The sequence below is a fragment of the Takifugu flavidus genome, unplaced genomic scaffold (assembly GCF_003711565.1).
Source record: "Takifugu flavidus isolate HTHZ2018 unplaced genomic scaffold, ASM371156v2 ctg221, whole genome shotgun sequence".
Lineage (NCBI taxonomy): Eukaryota > Metazoa > Chordata > Actinopteri > Tetraodontiformes > Tetraodontidae > Takifugu > Takifugu flavidus.
In genome coordinates, this window is record NW_026621890.1 from 55,268 (window position 1) to 66,646 (window position 11,379).

An 11,379-nucleotide genomic window follows, 5' to 3' on the forward strand; every position below is an offset into this window, starting at 1 on the left:
AAGTGGCTTTGGGGAAGTTGAGGCAGCAACGAGCGTCTCCGCTGTTTGTGTCTGCAGGTAACTTTTCAGATTGGATGTGAGAATTCCTGTGATTGAGATCCAGACGGAGGTGTGTTCACACCGTCACCTGTGTGTGAGTGTGTGCGTTTGTGTGTGTGTGTGTGGTGTGTGTGTGTGCGTGTGTGTGTTTGTCTCAGCTGAAATTTGTGAATCTGGTGGTGGTGAAAGTGTGAAAGCCAATTATGGCGCCTGAGGGAAGGAAACAGACTTTAACTCTTAAGTTGGAGCAACAACCTCCTGAGTTGCTCCAGGCTCGCGGCTAACGGGGATGCTAGCAAACGGGGCTGAATTCCCGATGACACGATCACACCTTTGATCTCTAATCGCTCAGATCTGTGACATTTAAATAAAAACATTAAAACACACACAGGAGCAAAGGTCGGCGTCCCTCCGACGTCCAGCCAATCACGCTGCACGCTGCCGGTCATGTGACACAGTCAAGGCTCGTTAGCTGGCGCCGTTATTTGAGATTATGTTAATAAAACTCATCAAATTAACAACAACAGTGTTGCTGGAGCTACATCCATGTAGCGACGTGCTAACGCTACACAAGGCTGATTCACATTCTGAGGTACGAATCCTGCCGGGTCGGGTCAGCACCTCCCCCAGGGCCCTCCAGGGTCCCTCCAGGGTCCCTCCAGGGTCCCCCAGGGTCCCTCCAGGGTCCCCCAGGGTCCTCCAAGGTTCCCCAGGGTTCCCCAGGGTCCCCCAGGGTCCTCCAGGGTCCCTCCAGGGTCCCTCCAAGGTCCCTCCAGGGTCCCTCCAGGGTCCCTCCAGGGTCCCCCAGCAGCCCTATCGGAGCGGGGGGGCGGGGCTTCAAATGAGACCTTTAGTTTGAAGTGTGTGTGTGTGTGTGTGTGTGTGAGTGAGTGAGTGAGTGTGTGTGTGTGTGTGTGTGTGTGTGTGTGTGTGTGTGTGTGTGTGTGTGTGTGTGTCCAGTCTTATGTCCAGTGTGGCGTCTCACCGAGGGGTCAACATGGCAGCACAGGATGATCTAGTGTCTCTGTCTGCTGTAAAGATGTCCTCTCCCTAGAGGTCCTTCCAACATCCCAACATCCCAACATTCCAACATCCCAACATTCCAGCATCCCAACATTCCAACATTCCAACATCCAGCATCTGAACAAGATGAGGTTCCTCCCCTAGAGGTCAATGCCCCCTTCAACGGGCAGGGATGAGCCATAATAAGTTGTGGCCGGAAGTGACGAAGAGCCCGATGCTGTTCTCGCTGCAGTGAGGACAAATGTCCACTAGGTGGAGGCAAAACACCAAAAACTAAACCAGCTTGTTGAGTTTGTTCCTGCCCAGAGAGAGGGAGGGAGAGAGGGGGGAGAGGGGAGAGGGGAGAGAGGGGGAGAGAGAGGAGAGAGAGGGGGAGAGAGAGAGGGGGGAGAGAGAGGGGGAGAGGAGAGAGAGGGGAGAGGAGAGAGAGGGGAGAGGGGGGAGAGGAGAGAGAGAGAGAGGGGGAAGGGAGAGAGGGGGAGAGAGGGGGAGAGGGGGAGAGAGAGAGGAGCTGAATAGATGTGAGCTGTAGTTTTATTTCCTCTGTGGGTACAAAACATCAGTGCTGTCGGAGGCTGACACAGCAGGCAGAAGACATTATACACACACACACACACCACACACACACACACACACACACACACAAAATCCAACAAATGTATCTTTTTACATACAGGTTCTCAGTGACATTTGTCCAATTGTTCAACATTTCATTTAAAGATCCATTGAGGGAGAGAGAGAGTGTGTGTGTGTGTGTGTGTGTGTGTGTGTGTGTGTGTGGTGTGTGTGTGGTGTGTGTGTGTGTGTGTGTGTGTTTCCTTTGAGAACTGCGGTGATCTGGATTTAATTTGATCGGTCAGGCGGTCGAAGTCAGGGCCTTAGCAAATATATCTGTGTGTGTGTGTGTGTGTGCGTGTGTGTGTGTGTGTGTGTGTGTGTGCGCGTGTGTGTGTGCAACCTTTGTGTTGAGGTGAGGTGGAGATCAATGTGAAGACAAACAGAAACCCCCCACCCTCATCTCATTGCTCCTCTGTGGTAACTCCACACCCCGATGACACGTGGGTGTGTGTGTGTGTGTGTGTGTGGTGTGTGTGTGTGTGTGTGTGTGTGTGTGAGAGGATAAATAAATAAAGCTCTGAGTTGATCCAAAGTAAACCTCAGACGAATCTGAGCTGCCGTCCTCACCAACTTGGTCCCTTTTAGTATCTCACATCAGCATCAAAGAACCTCTAAACTACTGATTAAAACCCTTTGATCCTTAACATCTCACACATGGACGCAGGGATCTCGTGTCTCATGACACTCACAAACTCTTCCAGACCCTTTTATGTCACCCCTCCCCCTTTAGACAGCCACGCCCTCTGGCTTTGATCCACCTTTGATGTGCGTTGATTCCGTTTGTGCTTCATTTTTCAGCGTCCAGTTTCGTCCGTCAGGAGTCGGACCTGCTGGCTTTCATCTGGAACCTTCAAACGTGTCTCTTTGATCGTGCACGTGCACTCTCAGACCCACCAGCAGCTCCAGCTGGAACCGCGACCACCGTCAGAGACACTTCCTGTGTCCATCACACGTCTTCCTGCTTCACGTACGCAGGACATTTTAGACATCTAGGCTGGTCCTCACAACATCAAAGGTGTGTCAGAGGGTCCAGAGTTGCTTTGGAGTTTCAGGTGAGAACTGGGTTCAGGGTCAGAGGTCACGTTGAGGGGCTGGCTCTTGGGCCTTACAATGGTAGAAGTACAAGTATGAGTGTGTGAGAGACAATAGGCTGATGCGCCCCCCCCCCCCCCACACACACACACCACCCACACACACACACACACACACACACACACCACACACACCACACACACACACACACACACACACACACACACACACACACACACACACACAGGAGCATCCTGGCTGAATTGCATGTGTTTTATCTTTGTTCTTTTCTCTCCGCTGCTCTAATTTCTTCCTCTTCGTCCCTCCTGGCTCCATATCTCCTCGTTTCTCCTCCACCTCACCCATCCATCCTGATTCAGCCCCCCCACTTTGCTGTTCGCCTCTGCGTCTCTTCGGGGGTCGTTAGTGCAAGGCGAGCGCACACACACACACACACACACACACACACACACACACCACACACACACACACACACACACACACAAAATAAACAAACGTAAACGTTTCATCTCCTAAACTAAAGTTCAAACTACGTCCTGTCATCCATCATCCATCCATCCATCCATCCATCCATCCACCCATCCATCCATCATCCATCCATCCATCCATCCATCCATCATCCATCCATCCATCCATCCTCCATCCATCATCCATCCATCATCCCTCCATCCATCCATCATCCATCCATCATCCATCATCCATCCATCCATCCATCCATCCATCCATCCATCATCCATCCATCCATCATCCATCCATCCATCATCCATCCATCCATCCACCCATCCATCCATCATCCATCCATCCATCATCCATCATCCATCCATCCATCATCCATCCATCTCCATCATCCATCCATCATCCATCCATCCATCCATCATCCATCCACCCATCCATCCACCCATCCATCCACCCATCCATCCACCCATCCATCCATCCATCCATCCATCCATCATCCATCATCCATCATCCATCATCCATCCATCCATCCATCCATGCCCAGTTGCTAGCGTTGCTAACAGGCTGTCAGCTTTGACCTTTACCCCCCATGACCTTCCACCACCCTCAGAGAGGACGTCAGGAAAAATGGGAGGAACGTGTGAGGAGAAGAGCGGCTGCTGGAGCTCAGCAGACAACCAGATTGATTTTTGTCTGCTGAGGACTGAAACCAGGAGGAACGACCTTTGGAGTGGAGATGAGACGTCACGCGTTTGTTCAGGCGGAAGAATTAAGGACACGGAAGCATCTGTCTCACTTTAGTGAGGACGGGAAACCGGGAGGAACGTGATTGGTCCACCCTGTCCTGGACAGGACGTCTCCGATGGGACCATTGGACAGACCTCTGAAACGGTTTGGGGAGAACCAGGAGATGCCTTCACCACCCTGGGGGGCCCAACTGGGACCAGGTCCCACAAGCACCTTTAGAGATCCAAGCAGCGGTTCCAGGCTGTGGTGACATCATCACGCCTTCTGACCTCCTCCCTGTCCTCCTCCCTGTCCTCCCCACTGTCCTCCTCGCTGTCCTCCTCACTGTCCTCCTCACTGTCCCCCTCGCTGTCCTCCTCCCTGTCCTCCTCCCTGTCCTCCTCCTGTCCTCCTCGCTGTCCTCCTCCCTGTCCTCCTCGCTGTCCTCCTCCCTGTCCTCCTCCCTGTCCTCCTCCCTGTCCTCCTCGCTGTCCTCCTCACTGTCCTCCTCGCTGTCCTTCCTCACTGTCCTCTCGCTGTCCTCCCCCTGTCCTCCTCACTGTCCTCCTCCCTGTCCTCCTCCGCTGTCCTCCTCCCTGTCCTCCTCCCTGTCCCCCTCACTGTCCTCCTCGCTGTCCTCCTCACTGTCCTCCTCCTGTCCTCCTCCCTGTCCTCCTCACTGTTCCTCCTCCATGTCCTCCTCGCTGTCCTCCTCCCTGTCCTCCTCCCTGTCCTCCTCCCTGTCCTCCCCACTGTCCTCCTCCCTGTCCTCCTCCCTGTCCTTCTCGCTGTCCTCCTCGCTGTCCTCCTCGCTGTCCTCCTCGCTGTCCTCCTCCCTGTCCTCCTCGCTGTCCTCCTCACTGTCCTCCTCGCTGTCCTCCTCCCTGTCCTCCTCGCTGTCCTCCTCCCTGTCCTCGCTGTCCTCCTCGCTGTCCTCCTCACTGTCCTCCTCCCTGTCCTCCTGTCCTCCTCGCTGTCCTCCTCCCTGTCCTCGCTGTCCTCCTCGCTGTCCTCCTCACTGTCCTCCTCCCTGTCCTCCTCGCTGTCCTCCTCGCTGTCCTCCTCACTGTCCTCCTCCCTGTCCTCCTCGCTGTCCTCCTCCCTGTCCTCCCCACTGTCCTCCTCCCTGTCCTCCTCGCTGTCCTCCTCGCTGTCCTCCTCCCTGTCCTCCTAGCTGTCCTCCTCCTGTCCTCCTCGCTGTCCTCCTCGCTGTCCTCCTCACTGTCCTCCTCGCTGTCCTCCTCGCTGTGCTCCTCCCTGTCCTCCTCCTCGCTGTCCTCCTCGCTGTCCTCCTCGCTGTGCTCCTCCCTGTCCTCCCCGCTGTCCTCCTCGCTGTCCTCCTCACTGTCCTCCTCCCTGTCCTCCCTGTCCTCCTCGCTGTCCTCCTCGCTGTCCTCCTCCCTGTCCTCCTCACTGTCCTCCTCACTGTCCTCCTCGCTGTCCTCCTCACTGTCCTCCTCGCTGTCCTCCTCAACCATCAACCATTAATGGATCGACCCACATCCCAAAGGTCAAATCCAAGGTCAGGCTGGACACACCGAGTGGTCTGGGACCCAGATCAGGAGGCGCCCCTCTCCCTCCCCTGTCCGCCTGGCTCTGCGTGGACAGACGTGTCTCACCAGGACGAGCTGGCTCAGTTGTCCTGAAAGCAGACGGTGGAAGGGGGGGTGGTTCCTGGGACTAATGGAGCCTGTGATGTGATTGGACAGCTGGACGTGTGTGTCCACTGTCACACAGCTGTCCTCCGTCCAGCCGCATCAGGCTGGTGATTCTTCAGGCGGGGGGACGCTGCTGCTCTTCACCCCCGGGGGGGGGACCCCCCCGCTCCAGCAGGAGGGCCTCGAGGCCTACGTGCGCTGTGCACATATTTGGGAGGCGCTCCGATCCCTCTCCGTCCTCCGTCTTGTCCATTAAGGACACGTGGCCGCCGGCTGAGTGCAGCTAAATTGCTCCCTGTCTCTAAAATAGCTCTTCCCCGTCTCCGCGTCCACGTTCACGTGCACGTTTTCCTGTTTCAGACGAGCGCTGGACTGGAAAAGCATCATGGCTCCGGCTCCGCCCCCTCACGTTCCCAGTGTTCCCAGTAAGAAGGGGTTCCTGGTTCAGGTCTGTCCGAGTGTCTGGTTGGAGGAGAGGTCGAGCCGTTGCCATGACGCAGTGACCTGAGGTCTGGGTGGATCCTGCCGTGTTCCAGGCGTCTCCGGCGAGGATCACACCTACAGGCGAGCGGCGCCACTCGTGGCGGCGGCCTGCTTTTCCCGTGTGCGTGCGGCGTCCCAAATGTTCTCCAACATGTCCGGCTTCCTACGGTGATCCGCCCACCTCACACCTCCCATTCATCGCCACCTTCTCCTGAAGGACCTATTCTGGTTCCCTCCCGCCGCCGTCTCGGCGGCCGCCCACCGCCGCTCGGAAATATAGACGGGAAAAACCTGAACCGGAACCCCGACGCACGTCTGTCCCATCTGGAACGTCGGGTCACAACTGGGACATTAAGGAAAAGTTCTCCTCCGCCTGTACCGGGGATGGAAGAGGAGGATGGAAGAGGAGGAGGATGGAAGAGGAGGATGTGAAGAGGGGATGGAAGAGGAGGATGGAAGAGGAGAGGATGGAAGAGTGGATGAAGAGGAGGCTGAAGGAGGATGAAGAGGAGATGAATAGGATGATTTAGAGAGCGTGGAAGTTTAAGATGAGGAGATGGAAGATGGGGATTCGAGGAGATGAAGAGGAGATGATTAGGAAGCTATCAGAGCTGCTTTCCTATTCGCTTCTTGACTCTTCGTCTTCTTCATCTTCGGATTCTTTCTCTTTGTCCTTTCCTCTCGTCTTTCCTCTTCTTCTTTCCTCTTCTTCTCTTTCCTCTCTTCCTTCCTCTTCTGTCTTTCCTCTTCGTTCTCTTCCTCTTTTTTTTCCTCTTCTTCTTTCCTCTTCTTCTTCCTCTTCTTCTTTCCTCTCTGCTTCTTTCCTCTTCTTCTTCTTCCTCTTTTTCTTCCATCTTCTTCCTCTTCTTCTTCCTCTCTTCTTCCTCCTTATCATTTTCCTCTTCTTCTTCTTTCCTCTTCTTCTTCTTTGCCTCTTCTGCTTCTTTCCGCTTTTCTTTTCCTCGTCTTCTTTCCTCTTCTTCTTTCCTCTTCTTTGTCTTTCCGCGGCTTCCTTCCTCGTCTGCTTTCCTCTTCTTCGTCTTTCCTCTTGTTCTTTCCTCTCTTCTTTCCTCTTCTTCTTCTTCCTCTTGCGTCTTCTTTCCTCTTCTTCCGTCCTCTGTCTGCTGGCCTCGCTTCTTCTTTCCTCTTCTTCCTTCCTTTCTTCTTCTCTTCCTCTCTGTCTTCTTTCCCTCTTTTTCTTCCCTTCTCTTCCGCCTCTCTTCGTCCGCGGCGGCCTGGCGTCTCTTCTGTCCTCTTCTTCTTCTTTCCGCTTTTTCCTGCCTCTCCTTCCTTCCGCGCTTACTTCCTCTTCTTCTTCTGCTTCTTCTTATCCTCTTTTTCTGCCGCGCTTGCCTCTCCGGCTTCCGCTTCGGCTTCGCTGCTTTTGCTGTTCTTCTTCCTACGTCTTCGTGCTCCTCGGCTTCGGCTTCCTCGCGCTTCTGCCTCTTCGCTTCGCGGCGGCTGCCTCGGATGCTGCGAGGAGGATGACAGCTAATCTGGGGTGTGGGGGAGACGAGTCAAGGTGAAGTCGCCACGGTGACCACGGGTTGCTCCGGTGATTAGCCTGACGCGGAGCGGCGCTAACACCCCTGGATGGTGGGAAATTGAATTTGGAATTCTCCAGGGGAGGAGATGGAAGTGAGGGAGGAAGGTCGGAATCAGAAGCTTAAAAAGATTTACCACCAGATTTATCAGCTCTCACTTATTCTCCCGTTGGATCAGCGCTCACTTCCTGTTGGTTTCTTCTGGAGCTTCCATGTGCTCAGAGCGACGGGGCACCACACGACCTGATGTGAACCCTCTGGAGACCCCTGAGGGGCTCCAACCAGGGAAGGGCATCCCTGGTTCCCCTGGTTCCCCTGGTTCCTCAGGTTCCCCTGGTTCCTCAGGTTCCCCTGGTTCCCCTGGTTCCTCAGGTTCCCCTGGTTCCCAGGTTCCTCAGGTTCCCCTGGTTCCTCAGGTTCCCCTGGTTCCCCTGGTTCCTCAGGTTCCCCCGGTTCCTCAGGTTCCCCTGGTTCCCCTGGTTCCTCAGGTTCCCCTGGTTCCCAGGTTCCTCAGGTTCCCCTGGTTCCCCTGGTTCCCCTGGTTCCCCTGGTTCCTCAGGTTCCCCTGGTTCCCCTGGTTCCCCTGGTTCCTCAGGTTCCTCTGGTTCCCTGATGGACTCGTCTGGTTGGTGAATGAGCAGCTGTTGTTTCAATCATCTCTAACCTCTTGGAGCCGTTCCTGCTCATTTCCTCTTTCATTTCATCACCACACTTGTCTGGGCGGCCTGGTAGGCGTATCCTAGGCAACAGTGAGACGGCAACACAAAGGTGTTGGTATTTATGGAAGATGAGTAGCAGGGGAGGAGGAGAGGAGAGGAGGAGAGGAGGAGGAGGAGGAGGCGAGAGCAGGAGGGAGAGGAGCGAGAGAGGAGAGGAGAAGAGTGGGGGGAAAGGAGAGGAGAGGGGAGGAGACGGAGGAGAGGAGAGAAGGGAGGCAGTGCGCGAGCGCGAACAGAGAGAGCAGAGGAGAGGAGAGGAGAGAGAGAGGAGCGAGAGGAGAGATGAGGCGAGAGGAGAGAGGAGAGGAGAGGGAAGAGGGGAGGAGGAGGAGAGGAGAGGGAGGAGAGGGAGAGGAGAGGAGAGGAGAGAGAGGGGAGAGGGGAGTGACCGAGGGAGGAGGAGAGGAGGAGAGGAGAGGAGAGGAGAGGAGAGAGGAGAGGAGAGGAGGGGGAGAGGAGAGGAGAGGGGGGGGGAGGGGAGAGAGGAGAGGAGAGGAGAGGAGAGGGAGAGGAGAGGAGAGAGAGGAGAGGAGAGGAGAGGAGGAGAGGAGAGGAGAGAGGAGAGGAGAGGAGAGGAGGGGAGGAAGGAGGGGAGGAGAGGAAGAGGAGAGGAGAGGAGAGGAGAGGAGAGGAGAGGAGAGGAGAGAGGGGAGAGGGGGAGAGGAGAGGATGAGGAGGGAGAGAGGAGAGGAGGAGAGGAGAGGAGAGGGAGAGGAGAGGAGGAGAGAGGAGAGGAGGAGAAGGAGGAGGAGGAGAGGAGAGGAGAGAGGAGAGGAGGGGAGAGGAGAGGAGAGAGGGAGGAGGGGAGGAGAGGAGGAGAGAAGGAGAGGAGGAGAGGAGAGGAGAGGAGAGGAGAGGAGAGGAGAGGAGGAGGGGAGGAGGAGGAGAGGGGAGGGGGAGGAGAGGAGAGGGGAGGAGAGGAGGAGGGGAGGGGGAGAGGAGAGGAGAGGAGAGGAGAGAGGAGAGGAGAGGAGAGGAGGGGGGGAGGGGAGAGGAGAGGAGGAGGAGAGGAGGGGAGGAGGAGGGGAGGGGAGAGGAGGAGAGGAGAGGAGAGGAGGAGGGGAGGAGGAGAGGAGAGGAGAGGAGAGGAGAGGAGAGGAGAGAGGAGAAGAGAAGAGAAGAGAAGAGAAGAGAAGAGGAGAGGAGAGAGAGGAGAGGAGAGGAAGAGGAAGAGGAGAGGAGAGGAGAGGAGGACCAGTCGTCCCCTCCCCCTCCACCACTGTAGCATGAACGTGACAACTTAAAGTAAGAATTTACCAAAACGCTAGCGTATTTAAATAAATGAAAACACGTTTTAACCTCATTAGTCTTCTACTTTTTGCATAAAGTTGGAGAGTAGCAAATTTTTAATGACTTCTAAGAATTATTTGATGAAACTTTTCCCAACGCATCTATTTTTTTATTACCACGCTAACTTATTGGAGTTAGCGTGAGTTGTGGGCTGGTGCCGTAGCGCCACCAGCTGTTACACGCGTATGATGGACACACTTGTAATGTAAATAAAATATAAAATATATACGTTGTTGTAAAGAGTTGCCTTTTCCACACAGCAATAACGCATCAGGAGCTGAACGGCGCCCCCTGCTGGACGCCCACAGCAGCTAAACCACGCTGGATTACTGTCGTCTGGCGAATATCTAACACGCCACCAAGACACTGCCAAGTTCTTCAGAACTTCCGGAATGAGCCGAGCTTCTTCAGGGTCACTCGCTCAAGGCCAGGGGGCGTGGCCGGGGGGCGTGGCCTGCAGGAGTGGCGGTTGACCTTAGCGCTGAACGAGCACGCGGGTCGCGGCTGCTCTGCTGCAGACACGTGTTCGGGTCGGTGGTCGTTCCTGTCCGTCCTCCTTAAACAGACGCGGAGGAGTTTATCGGGACGTGACGACCTGCAGCGCTCCCGAGTGTAACATCCAGCAGCCGTGCGCGGCGCCAGTGTCCTGTAAGGAAAATGCGATCAGGTTTGGGAAACCAGATTAGCGGCTGCGCTTGCATACGTGATTCGATTATGTCGGCAGAGGTGCGGACGCGCTGACGGGCCTAACTCGTTTATCGCAGCTCCGCCTTCGGAATACGGCGACGAAGAAGCAGAGTTGTTATTATTGTCACGCCAGGTCCGCCATCTTTGATCAAATCGATACAATTAGATCATCAGAATCTCAGCGTGGTCAACAAGGTCGGCTGTGATTAGCCGGAGAAGTTCTCCACGGGAGCTGAGCTGATCGGAGCTCCTGGTACCGGGACACAACAGTCAACACGCTAACGTGCTAAAGCTTTGCTAGGACGTCGCTAATCATGTCTGTTTTTAGCTTCTTCCAGACGAGGCCAGTCCAACACCTTTCAGGTGTTTGTCTGCTCCGTGTCAACAGTGACGGAGCAGCACCTCGGAAATATTGATATCGATTGGGTCTGGTGGTCACGCACGGATGGGAAGAACCAAATGGTGGGCCAGGTGTTCCATCAGGTGGATGTTTTGATTTGATTTGGCACCTCCAGAGGGTCCGGCTGCAGTTTCATCATTTCTGTCCGTTTTACCCCCCAAATGGCCCCAAACGTTACCGCTCTTACCCCCTGAATGTCACCACTTCACAGTCTGAGGCTGCAGAGCAGCATCGGCCAGCAGGAGGACAGGCAATTAAAGGGTGGACGGACAAGCAGTCAGGACGGGAGACACTGGGGGTCCAGGAGAGACCTGCAGCCCTAACCAGGGCTTCAGTCAGCATCAGGCTGTGTTCAGACCAGGGGAAGGTCCCAGGGGACAGAACCAGGAGCCGGAGACGAGGACGCTGAAGGAGGACAAGACAGTCGAAGAGGGTCAGAGGACTCCTGCCTGGAAAAACAACCCAGTCAACCCAGTTTAGACCTGCTCACACCAGTTTAGACCTGTTCACACCAGTTTAGACCTATCTCACACCAGTTTAGACCTGCCTCAGACCAGTTGAGACCTGCTCTCACACCAGTTTAGACCTGCCTCACACCAGTTTAGACCTGCTCTCACACCAGTTTAGACCTGCTCTCACACCAGTTTAGACCTGCTCTCACACCAGTTTAGACTTCGTAGCCC

General features: G+C 55.3%; 1 protein-coding gene across 1 annotated transcript; it reads right to left on the reverse strand.

The window, feature by feature from the left end:
• Positions 1-4,633: 4,633 nt before the first annotated feature.
• Positions 4,634-7,027, reverse strand: LOC130519830 (splicing regulatory glutamine/lysine-rich protein 1-like; the record flags this gene model as incomplete). The annotated part of the gene is made up of 2 exons (XM_057023423.1): positions 4,634-4,741; positions 6,980-7,027. Coding segments are annotated over 2 exons (156 nt in total), but the record flags the coding sequence as incomplete, so codon positions are not given.
• Positions 7,028-11,379: the final 4,352 nt, after the last annotated feature.